The sequence below is a fragment of the Phragmites australis genome, chromosome 4 (assembly GCF_958298935.1).
Source record: "Phragmites australis chromosome 4, lpPhrAust1.1, whole genome shotgun sequence".
NCBI classification, from domain to species: Eukaryota; Viridiplantae; Streptophyta; class Magnoliopsida; order Poales; family Poaceae; genus Phragmites; species Phragmites australis.
In genome coordinates, this window is record NC_084924.1 from 8,284,763 (window position 1) to 8,295,494 (window position 10,732).

Below are 10,732 nucleotides of genomic sequence, written 5' to 3' on the forward strand. Positions count from 1 at the left end.
CCTTGTGCAGCTGCCAGGACTCCCAAAAACCCTGCCAACATTCTTGTGTAGATATCGAAAGATTGGCACTTGATGAAGCTTGACATCATGCTCTATATTACTCTCCTACTCGCATAGCGATCGCATTCGCGATGCATCTGATAAGATTATGATATCACACGAATATGATCTCTCACCATCTGAGATTCAGGGGGAAAGTCGAAAGGAACCCCAGACAACAGGTGTGAGCATCTGATCTCGCCAATGGCTCAGAACATACATCAAGGTCATGAAGCCGTGCGTGAGCAATAGAGATGTCAATGCACGCAACAATTAGTGTTTGCTACAAACTAGATTAAGAGAAACAAAAATTCATTAGCTGCAAACAGATGCAGTGTATCCCGATGCAGGTTTAGCTAATGGGCTCACCCAAAGCTCAAAATAGTGGGCCTTACATACAAGAAGAATGAAGTTGCCTTTTGTAGATTCATATGTAAGCCCAGCTCAGCCCACTCAGTATGCAAAGCTATTTTCTAGTCTTGCCCAGAATGAGATCTGGTAACGCCAGAAGCAAGATCCATCTCTGGCATATTAGGTATGGATTGTTGGAATGGATCACGGTAAACATTTTAATGTTCTCTAACTGATCACCGAGAGAAAAAAGAGCCCATCCCCACGCTCGTGCCCTAATCAGGGGTGCAACCAACCTCAATTTTGATTATGGTCCCATCACGTGCGATGCTATAAAACCAGAACGGGATAGTTCGGCAAAACAGATTGATCAATTGAGGTGAACTCTAACCACCTCCCTAAATCCTAATCCGATCCTAAAGAACGTCACCTACGAGGTGAAGACCACCGCCACCGCTTCATCCACGACATCCACGTCGATCAGCAACATCACGCTAGTGACCTCTTCCTCACCACCAGTTAGACCAGGACACTAGCAACACTGTCTACCCCAAGCATCTTATCTTCGCCGATGTCTCCACGCTGATCAACTGAAAACCTAATGGCATCACCGAGCTCCGGTCAGTACACGCTTCCGCTCTTATGTATGTGTGTTCAATGTGCGGAATTAGATCTAATGTGAATTAGAATCAATTAAGTCTAATATGGATTGTGCTTACATGTCTCCTGGTGGGTTTGGCCCATTGTTTCAGGACAAAATTTTTGATGCAAACGTCTATCTAATGCAAAATATGCAAAAGGCCATCTGATCTGCATTTAACGGTACAGATTGATCTCACCTTCCCTGCGCAGTTTTCACAGAAAAACCCCGTACGCGAATTCTCAATCTTGCGAGTTGGTCCCTCGTCTTGCCGCCCGCATCCCGTCTCAACTCACGATATGTTCCCCATTCTCTCCCGATCCGCTGGCTAGGGTTTTGATGAGCTCTCCCTCTTCCGCGCCGCTCTCGCTCTTCAATGCCCTCACATCCCACCTCGCCTCCTTCGCCACACTCCCCGACCTGCGCGTCCTCTTCGCCTCCTTCCCGTTGGCCGCGCCGCCCCTCGCATGCCTTCGCCTCCTCGCCACCGTGAGGGACCACGCCTCCGCATTCTGCCTGCGCCGCCACAGATAGCTCTGTCGTGTGTCGCCTCCCCCCCTCCCCCCCAACTCCGTCGCAACTCGACCCAGGCAGATCCATGCTGGACAGACCCAATCGATGTTGGTGCTTTTGTTTTTTTGCAATGGTGTCAACTGTCAAGAGAAATAACTGCTTTCCATTCTCGACCATACAATCCCCAGTACGCCATGAGACAGGTGGGGAAGGTGAGACAATCATGTCGGCCTCAGGTAAGTTGCTGCTATTGCAGTTCAACAAGTTGCATGAAGGTATTGCTACTGGATCTGTATCGAGTAAGTTGCTAGTGCTGCATATCAACTTGTCATTCCCTTTTGCAGCAGATTTTGAACAGGTTCCCAGGGTACATTTTGAGACATTTCCGACTTTCGCTGGATAAAGTTTCTAATGCTTGCTTCAGTCTTGAAGACCATTGCTGCTTACAATGAAAAAACATAATGGTAAATGTAACTACAATGCAAGGGGATCATAGTGTAGTGGTGCAGTGCAGAAACGTCTTCTCAGCACACCTAGTTCAACGTCTCCATTCCTGGATTTTGCAGTTTGGCATGTACAAGTTGTGGTTAAAGTTCACCAAAGTGTGCTTTTTTATTTGTAAATTGTGGTAGAAATTTTTGTGTACTCTGATTGGTGTAAATTATTAGTACTATGGCAGAAACATCAATTTGTAAATTTTGGTTTGGCTTGTACAATTTAGTGTAAAGATCAGTTTGTAAACCGATTGGTAATCAATATAAATTATGTTGTCAATTTGAGTGAGTCTGCTCATGTATAATATGTGATGATTTTGTTCAGTTGGTTAATCCTGAAATTGTGAGCATCTCTGGGCTGTCTCAAAAAGAACACACTTCCAGTTATGGTAGTTTTTCAATTCATGGTTGTTCTTTAGTCCCCCAACAAAAGAACCTTGTATCTGATTACCTAACATAACTTTCTTATTCTAATAATAATTCATGTAAACTGATCACTTGCTTGATTCATACAAAATCAGAGTCACTCAAATGGATAACAGATTTTATATTTATTACCAAATTCGAACTGATACAAATTGATACAGCTTTCCTGTCAAACTGATACAACTTTCCTGTCAAACTGATACATCTTCTCCTTGCTTCTCCTCTTTACAAATCGAGGTTGTATTTACAGCTTTCTCCTCTTTACAAATCAAATTACAAATTGCAGCATTGATGTATTTACAAATTCTGAATCAATGAACAGAATTGCAGCATTGATGCAAGTACAACTTTCTCCAATTTACAAATCGAGGTTGTATTTACAGCTTTCTCCTCTTTACAAATCGAGGCTAAATTTTTTTCACCCTTTTTGCTCAGAGTTCATGCACTGCAAAGTTGCAATTTACAAACCACTCCGTTGAGCACTCGGTTTTAGTTTCACCATGCCAAATTACATGAGAGATTAAATAAGCATCCTATTGCTCCTGCTCTGACACTGTGACAAGCAAACATAAACCAAAAGAACGAAACAAGCTTCTGGTCAGTAGAGATGAAACAAGCTTCCTATTTACATTTTTTTTTTCTGGCTAGGTTCAAGCACTTTATACAGTCTAATCAGTAGCTTTAGCATGCGGTGGATTCAGAGACGCTGCTCTGGCTTGCGGCTTCAGATATGCTCTGCAGCGCCGGTGAACAACTACACAAGCTCGATTAAACCGATTTCCTCACCGGCAAGCATTACAACAACAAAGATAGCAAGGAGACAAATAAGCTAAGTAGCTGAAAAGGCACCTAGTGAAACCATTCAACATCTGACCGAGGAAACGGCTCACCTTGTGCTCGTTCTTGTTGACGCCGTATCCACTGCGCTACATCTGGCCGACGAGCACCTGCATGGCGACCTCGCTGGCTCGCGCCTCCTTGAGCACGTCCTGGAACCACCGCCTCGTGCAGTCGGACACCACCTCGGTGAGCGGCACCCGTTCGTCCTCCTGCAGACCGCACGCCGCTGCCGAATCCCGCACCTCGGACCGCCCAGAGCTGGTAGAGGAGAGGCGCGGGGGAGAGTGGCGGCACTCCAAACCCTAGCTAGTGGATCTAGGATATTTTTTGGTGATGGGCTGTGGGCGGGGCAAGAGCAGAAAGAGGAGGGACCAGGTTGCGACAAACTGAATTGTCGCAGGGGGTTTTCTGCGAAATACGCATGGTGGGATGGGGGACTCCCTCGCTGCCGTTGGATGTGGATCGTACTACCTCCAGTCTCCGTTTGCACCAAAAATTTCGCCCAGTTTGAGTGACTCTGAGTCTCCAACCGATTCCAAGTCTCCAACCGACCCATTTTGGTTGTTTTATCAGCCTTGCAACTAGAGGTCTTTCGTTGCAAATACTCGTCACTCTTGACTTGTCCTTTTAACTAATATCGATTTGCGAGTGTGTGGCATTCCACCAAGTAGACATATTATTGTTTGTTGTTTGCGATGTTTCAGAGATATGCGAAAGTATCAGTAGGTGAGGAAGTACATTGACTGGCACCAACAATTCAGCACGAAGAAAGTTTGCAATGTGCTAGCCTGTGATTCCACACAACATTCTCCTACTCGCAACTCAAAAGCAGCTACGATACTAGAGTTAGTTCACGTTAGTTCCTCGTTCTAAAGACGTTGAGACTTCTCTATACTGAGACAAGGCCATCCCATCCATTCATAAAGATATCTGGCAAACCCTGCAACTGGGATGACGCAACGGAGCTTGTCCAACGACTCCGTCATTCACTCATCTTCCGCAGCATCTTCAGTTTCATCCGGTAGTTCTATATCATCATCAACAAGCGTGGATCCTGGTTGAGAGCTTGACACATTTCTATTGACCCCTGTAGACGATTTGAGAAATCACAGATTATCAAAAGCTAGAAGCATATGTTACAGTATCAACATTTGACGGGGGGAAATCGTTGAGACCAACCATAGCCAAACTTTTGCTAGTTTTCATCTTTGCATGCATGATATTCAATGCTTAAAAATCAGCAGAAATTATATTAACCATTTATGAGACATACCCTCGGAGTTAGATGAGTCCAGCAGATATGGGAGTTCCAGAAGCTGGAGAAAAGACTCTGTTTGTGGATTCCTGCAGGGAACTGTATATAACACAGGAGAAATGATTTAAGCACAATTCAGAACTTTGATAAGAAAGGAAATAAATTCAAACTTGATGTCAAGCATGGTCTTTATAAAAAAAATCAAAGGTATTAGGATAACATTCAGATGGAATTAGCAAATGCTTAGAATCACATGACATGATGCACAGTTAAGACTTAAGATGTGAATATTCAAACTTACCTGTTATAAAGGGTTTAGACACTGGATTGGAAGGATTGAAAGATGGTGCAGTCTGGACAAAATCAAAAGGCTTAGGCCCTCTAGTACTCAACTTGCTCCTAACCCATTGTTGGTCATCTTGAGTGTCAAGGTGCTCATCCCTATAAATAAAACAATTGAACAATTCCATATTTAGCACTGGCTGAAATTTTTAGAATACGGACTATACGCTAACGGATAAAGACATTATATGCACCAACCGCATTGTAAATCGCATCCGAGTTAAGGGGAAAACATTGTTGAATTTTCGTGTTATTGCTAGCCATTCTTCATCATACTGGATTTCATATGGTCCTGGCTCAGATGGAATGTCTACAACCTAAAATGGAATGGCATAACCTCAGAGGCAAATGTGTATAACAAAATTTATTCATAAAGATTGAAATTATTCTAGAACAGGAAATAAGTGCACCTGCAAAAAATTGCGCCCAGGAAGGCACTTATCAAGCGCAAGAAACTTCGTTGTAGGTCCATCCTTTCCGTGCTGGATGATAGCAGGAAACTTACAGTGGAGATGGGCAGAAAACCAGTACGGTGGTTTTAGTTTGTTCAGTAATTCAGCTGCAGGTCTGCTGCCTAATGTTCTGTTGTTAACCTGACAAAAAACAGTAACAATAGTATGATATTCAGATGCAGCAACATTCCTGAAGATATATGAATATGCGTTAGGGAAGAATGAAACATGTATTTTGTAAGAAAGTGGATTCACCCAAAACATTGTGCATGCTAAACCAAATCAAGGAAACCTAAGGACGGTTATACAGGCCTAAACAGTGATCATCGTACAATTGGTTTCCCAAATAAGGATAGTTTTCTAGACCCTGAGTAAAGGCAGATAAAAAAGTTGGATCCAAAGGAGGTGCACAACTTCAAGCCAAAGCAAGAGCAGAGGAACCTACAGGAAGGGGGAAAGGTACATTAGAGAGTTGACCTAAGTAAAGGAACTCAAGACTCAAAGAATCTTAAGGGATCCCCAAGGAGTTGTCCTAAGTAAAGGAACTCAAGACTCAAAGAATCTTAAGGGGTCCCCAAGGAAAGAAGTCAAGACCCAAGAGTCTGAAGGGAACAACAGATGAGTACTTAGTGAGACTTGACAAGATTTAGCTCCCAGAAAAATGCTAGGACCAATACTTATGTTATGATCACATATTCTTGAACTGATAGGGTTCTGATCTAAAAAGGTGTTTGTTTCCTGTTAAAACTGTGACACCACTTGTTAATATCACTTTCTTGGTTCTGCTTCAAAATGCATCATGCGGCATTCTGGCACACAGAAGTTAGAATCTGTCTTGAGACATTTCCACGACTTTATAGGTTATAGGGGAAGTAATGATACAATGGCATGCAGCTTTAACAGAAGGCAATCTCTCAAGCTAGTTAAAATTACCTCTTTTTCAAAGAACACTTTCTCTAAAATGAGCTTCTGCCAGTCTCCATACTCAGTAATGCCCAGAGGCCAATCATGGGACAAGAATATATCTAGAGGCTCCTTCACATGCATGAGCTTGAGAACATCATAATGCCTTACATGGTAAACAGATCGTTTAGTATCTTCAGTGTATGGAGGCCTCTCGTAGTGTCCTGCACATGTAGCAATAAGTTTGGAGTACTCAACACGTAAAGACAGTTACTGTTGGGCCATTTTTTGATAGGCTTCTGTCCTTTCATGATTACTTCCAGATGCAAAGGTTAAGAATAACAAATCTTCAAAGTAACCCATGTAAATAACAAACTTGCCTAAGTGATAATCCCAATGCTTATGTATTCCTGACAATCCAGCAATTCGGATGTTTCCAAACTTAACAACACCAGAAAACCCCAAAAAGTATATGTTAGGTGCTGCCCATCCTCCATAGTACCTAATAGTAATAAGACCACATTGAAAATACCAGGCATTAAATTTGTCAATGAGCAAAGAAAAACATCAACAATAGACACATAATTCAACAATTATGCTCAATCTATCCAATGATGGGACCTTGTAATTGAATTCTAAGCAAATTCACAGTTATAAGCAAAAGAAAGACCTAGTTTCAAGACCACTTCATTCAACACCATACTCTGATTACAGGTACCCTAGAGACCTGGACTCTAGAGGTGATTATTGAACAACATAGTTCAACAGATACTCACTCAGACAAGAATAATCCTAAAAAAATGAGTTATGCTAAAAAAAATCATAATACTGTGATTCAGTTTGCCTAATTTTGTCACTGCCAATTCTAGTTAGCTGCTCTCAGTGTGGACCCGAAGATATGTTTAAAACATGAGGCCAAAGAGAAACCACAAATTTGTATCTCGAAAGCCGCATCGAATATAAGTGGCAAAGACTCACAGTTCCCACAGATAATTGGATGCTTCATGATTTCCTCCGATGAAGATGGTTGGGTATGGAGCAACTACTTGTCCTGAGTAGTACTTCCAAAATGAGTTCATGGTACGAAACTTTGGTGGGACGTTAACACACTGTAAATCATTCTCATTCCGAACAGCCTGTTAGAATAATGCAACGTTAAGTTGTGATATATATTAACATCTAGAGAACTAGTACTATCAAAAATTAACAAAGATCGTAGTTGTTTCTCCCAAGTCTCAACCAGGCGAACGATTGTTAATTCAAAAGAAACAAAGAACCAAACGATTTTTTTATTTGGCGAAACTGGGGGCTCTTTGTCTAAAGGAAGGGCAAAGTCAACAGGCCAATCCCAGTTTCAGAATTGGAAGAAGCAGTAGGAGGTTCACCATCATAAAGGCATGGGACAACAAACTCTCTTTTTTATCTCAAACGAATCGTATATGTCATGGAAACGTTGCATTACTCCCAAGAACCGCCCCACAAGTGAGGATTGGGGAGCACACCTGGAAATCGCCACAGCAGAGGAGGAGATCAATCTTGACGCCCTCGGTCTCCTCGAGACTGCGCAGCGTGTCGTAGACCTTGTCCAGCTCCCCGTGCATGCACCCTTCCACCGCGATCTGCACGGGAGCACCCAGCGAGGCATTACGTCGAACAAGTGACCCGCGGGCCGGAGAAGCCTCCGCACTGCTGCCGTTGCTGCAAGCGAAGTCACACGCGGGGGGGGGGGGAAGCAGAGGAGAAAGGGAGAGCTCACCTTCATGGCGCGCCGGCGAGCAGTGAGCGGAGCGCCGGCAGGAGCAGCCCAGGAGGGGAAGGGTGGAAGCCGGGAGAGGTCGGGACGCGGTGGGGGAGATGGCGCGGGTCTGCGAGAGGGGGCTTTTGTGGGATGGTCTATGGGCCATAAAGCCCACTTGCAGCTGCAGCCTTGTATGGCCGTGGGTCGTTCTTTTGAAAAGAATGACTATGGGCCGTGTTTTAGAGAAAATATTGATGCAAACTAACAAATATATGTAAATGTGCAAACAATGAATATAGTCGGTCCGATCACATACGAATGTTACGGTTAATCTAATCATCTCACCAGTAAAAGAGTTACTTCATGATATTTTGTGACGGCACGAGGAGTTTTATGCAATCTCTCTACTGATGGAATAGTGGGATCAACTGCATCTATCGAATGGGAATTGGATGGATGAAATTTGTTATTTGTATACTTACACATATTTACTTGTTTGCACCGAAGTTTTTCCAGTGTTTTGGGCCTGAATCGAGTAATGGGGCTCTGGTCTCTGGATGACACTACTCAAAAAAGGCTCATTGAACAGTCAACTATGACTTTCGGCTCTCTGTCTGACGTGGCAGCCAAACTCGTTCCGGGGTTCTTTGTTGGAAGCTGTTGCACTCGGTCTGAGGCTATGAGCCGTGGTATTAGAGTATCTAAAATAATGCATGTCAATAACATATAATATTATTCATATCAGATTTTTATCTATGTGAAGTGGACCTATTTAATTCATTGATCTTGCAATCGAATAATCTACTTATTTAATCTATTAATATTTATTAAGTGTAAGCCTCGATTAATTTTATAGATGATGCTATATTTAAACAATTGAAGATGTTACATATAGTGTTATCTATTCGTGTCGCATGCAACTCTTGGAGATGCTCCCACGTGCTAATCTCGGTTTCCGCTTCTTATACGGCCATCTCAAATGCTAACTCGAGATGCGAGTTCATAGACTTCGTGCTGTAATTCGAGATGCGAGAGATCGTGGTCCCAATCAACCGGTCGTTTTTTGCCTAATAGGCCGACACCGATTGAGAGCACCGCAACGAGCTCGTGTAAATCTCAAAAGAACAACTCCGGCGTATGATTGAAGCACTCAAAATGCCTAACCATTCGTTTCGGAAGTGACTCGGAAGAGGAGCTGTGCTTTCCTGGGGAGACAGAAGATGAATCGTGCGCCACACCTCTAGAGGCGGAGGATGAGGGAACCCCGGGACAGTGTACGACCTGTCGCAAGATGTCTCAGGAAAAGGAGAAAGAAATCCGTAAGCATGCACGGAGCAACAGAGAGGATCGGAGGAGCAGTAGTTAACATCTTCTTATCTACATATCATCAAGAGCTGCACATGAGACAAAGGATCGAGAAACTAAGAAAGAAATCCAGATGCATTTCTTGCTCGATCCTTATATATCGGCGCACGCATCTGTTGTTCTTCTATCGTAATTTGCATTATCTAGGAGGCGAAACCTTGCTCCCGGCCATATCCAGGCTTCGTGCATGGCTTCAAGAAGACCAGCAGCTGAGGCGCAGCGCCTCCTCGAATTTCCCTTCCAGCTCCGCCGCCGCCTTCTCCTCCTCGCCGGCGTCGCGCTCGCGCCCTCTCTTCCACTCGGCCCGCACCGCCGGCGCCGTCTCCCGCCGCCGCGCGAAGGCGCCGAGTGAGAAAACGCTGCTCACGCCGAGCCGGACGCCGCCGCCAGCTTCCTCCTCCTCTTTCTTGGGCGCTGCCTCCGCCGGCCTGCGGAGCTGGTGGTAGCTCAGGAACAGCATCGACGCGCTCGGGGCCATCGCTTGCCTTGCTTCTTCGATGATGCCTGGGCGCCTGGCAGGCAGAACGACGGATTCGCAGCAGTGTCCGGATCGGTTCAGAACGACGGAAACGAGTTGCTGGTCTCGCCGGGTGGGTGCCGGGCGATTTATAGACGCAGGCGAGGCCGAAACGGATGACGACCGGGCACTGGGTGGGTGGGTGGGTTGCGGTGGGTGCCGAGGTTTTTGGGAAAACCAGTGGGTTATCTCCGTGGACGCTTTTGGAAACGGACCTCTGCTGCGTCTGTCGGTACTTGCAAACCTGTGGGACGAGGCCAAAAAGACTGGGTGCGCAGGCGCCAGTTTTGCTGTTGTCACCAGGGATGCGACTGACGAAACATCATGGCCCATGTCACCATGTGTTGTGCAAACCTTAACTGCCAGTGACTATGAACGGATTTTTTTTAGTAGGACTACGAACGGATTGACACTGCCTGCAAGATTGATTAAGCAAGCACTAGCGAAAACATTTCTTTTTTACTTGAATGAATAAACGGGGCAGACTTCCAGTGACTATAAACGGATTTTTTTAGTAGGACTATGAACGGATTGACACTCTGCCTGCAAGATTGATTAAGAAAGCACTAGCGAAAACATTTCTTTTTTACTTGAATGGATAAACGAGGCAGCGGCTGCCCATCCTGTGCCCCGGGCGCGTGCCGGCACACGCCGCCATGGTGCTGACGGCTACTCTTGGAGTGAGCCCCGCGGTCAGGCCCGTTTCTCTGTCGGCTGGCGTCGCGCGGAACCCAGGTAGGCACGCTGTGCCCACAGGAATACACGGTGATTGGGCGGAAGGGATAAGAGAAGCGAAAGAAACGCCGGTGGCTCGCTCGCTAACCTGTGGCGGGTGAAGCGCGCTGCGCCCGGGCACG

The 10,732-nt window shown here is 45.1% G+C and overlaps 2 protein-coding genes across 2 annotated transcripts; both read right to left on the minus strand.

The window, feature by feature from the left end:
* Positions 1 to 4,026: 4,026 nt before the first annotated feature.
* LOC133915546 (lariat debranching enzyme-like) lies at positions 4,027 to 8,215 on the minus strand. Its single transcript, XM_062358747.1, has 10 exons — positions 8,012 to 8,215; positions 7,758 to 7,874; positions 7,234 to 7,391; positions 6,636 to 6,757; positions 6,286 to 6,479; positions 5,311 to 5,493; positions 5,099 to 5,217; positions 4,860 to 4,999; positions 4,577 to 4,657; positions 4,027 to 4,390 (listed from the first exon to the last, which is right to left on the minus strand). The coding sequence occupies exons 1-10, from the start codon at positions 8,015 to 8,017 to the stop codon at positions 4,290 to 4,292; spliced, it is 1,221 nt and encodes a 406-aa protein (XP_062214731.1). The 5' UTR covers positions 8,018 to 8,215; the 3' UTR covers positions 4,027 to 4,289.
* Positions 8,216 to 9,345: 1,130 nt separating this feature from the next.
* Positions 9,346 to 9,940, minus strand: LOC133915547 (uncharacterized). Its single transcript, XM_062358748.1, has one exon. It carries the CDS (start codon positions 9,834 to 9,836, stop codon positions 9,552 to 9,554), a length of 285 nt encoding a protein of 94 aa, XP_062214732.1. The 5' UTR covers positions 9,837 to 9,940; the 3' UTR covers positions 9,346 to 9,551.
* Positions 9,941 to 10,732: the final 792 nt, after the last annotated feature.

Coding starts and splice junctions, on each gene's coding strand:
- LOC133915547 (XM_062358748.1), bottom strand. CDS start 9,836: ATGGCCCCGAGCGCGTCGATGCTGTTCCTGAGCTACCACCAGCTCCGC.
- LOC133915546 (XM_062358747.1), bottom strand. Junction 4,658..4,859: donor GTCTAAACCCTTTATAACAG/GTAAGTTTGAAT, acceptor TGTTATATACAG/TTCCCTGCAGGAATCCACAA. Junction 4,391..4,576: donor GGACTCATCTAACTCCGAGG/GTATGTCTCATA, acceptor AATCGTCTACAG/GGGTCAATAGAAATGTGTCA.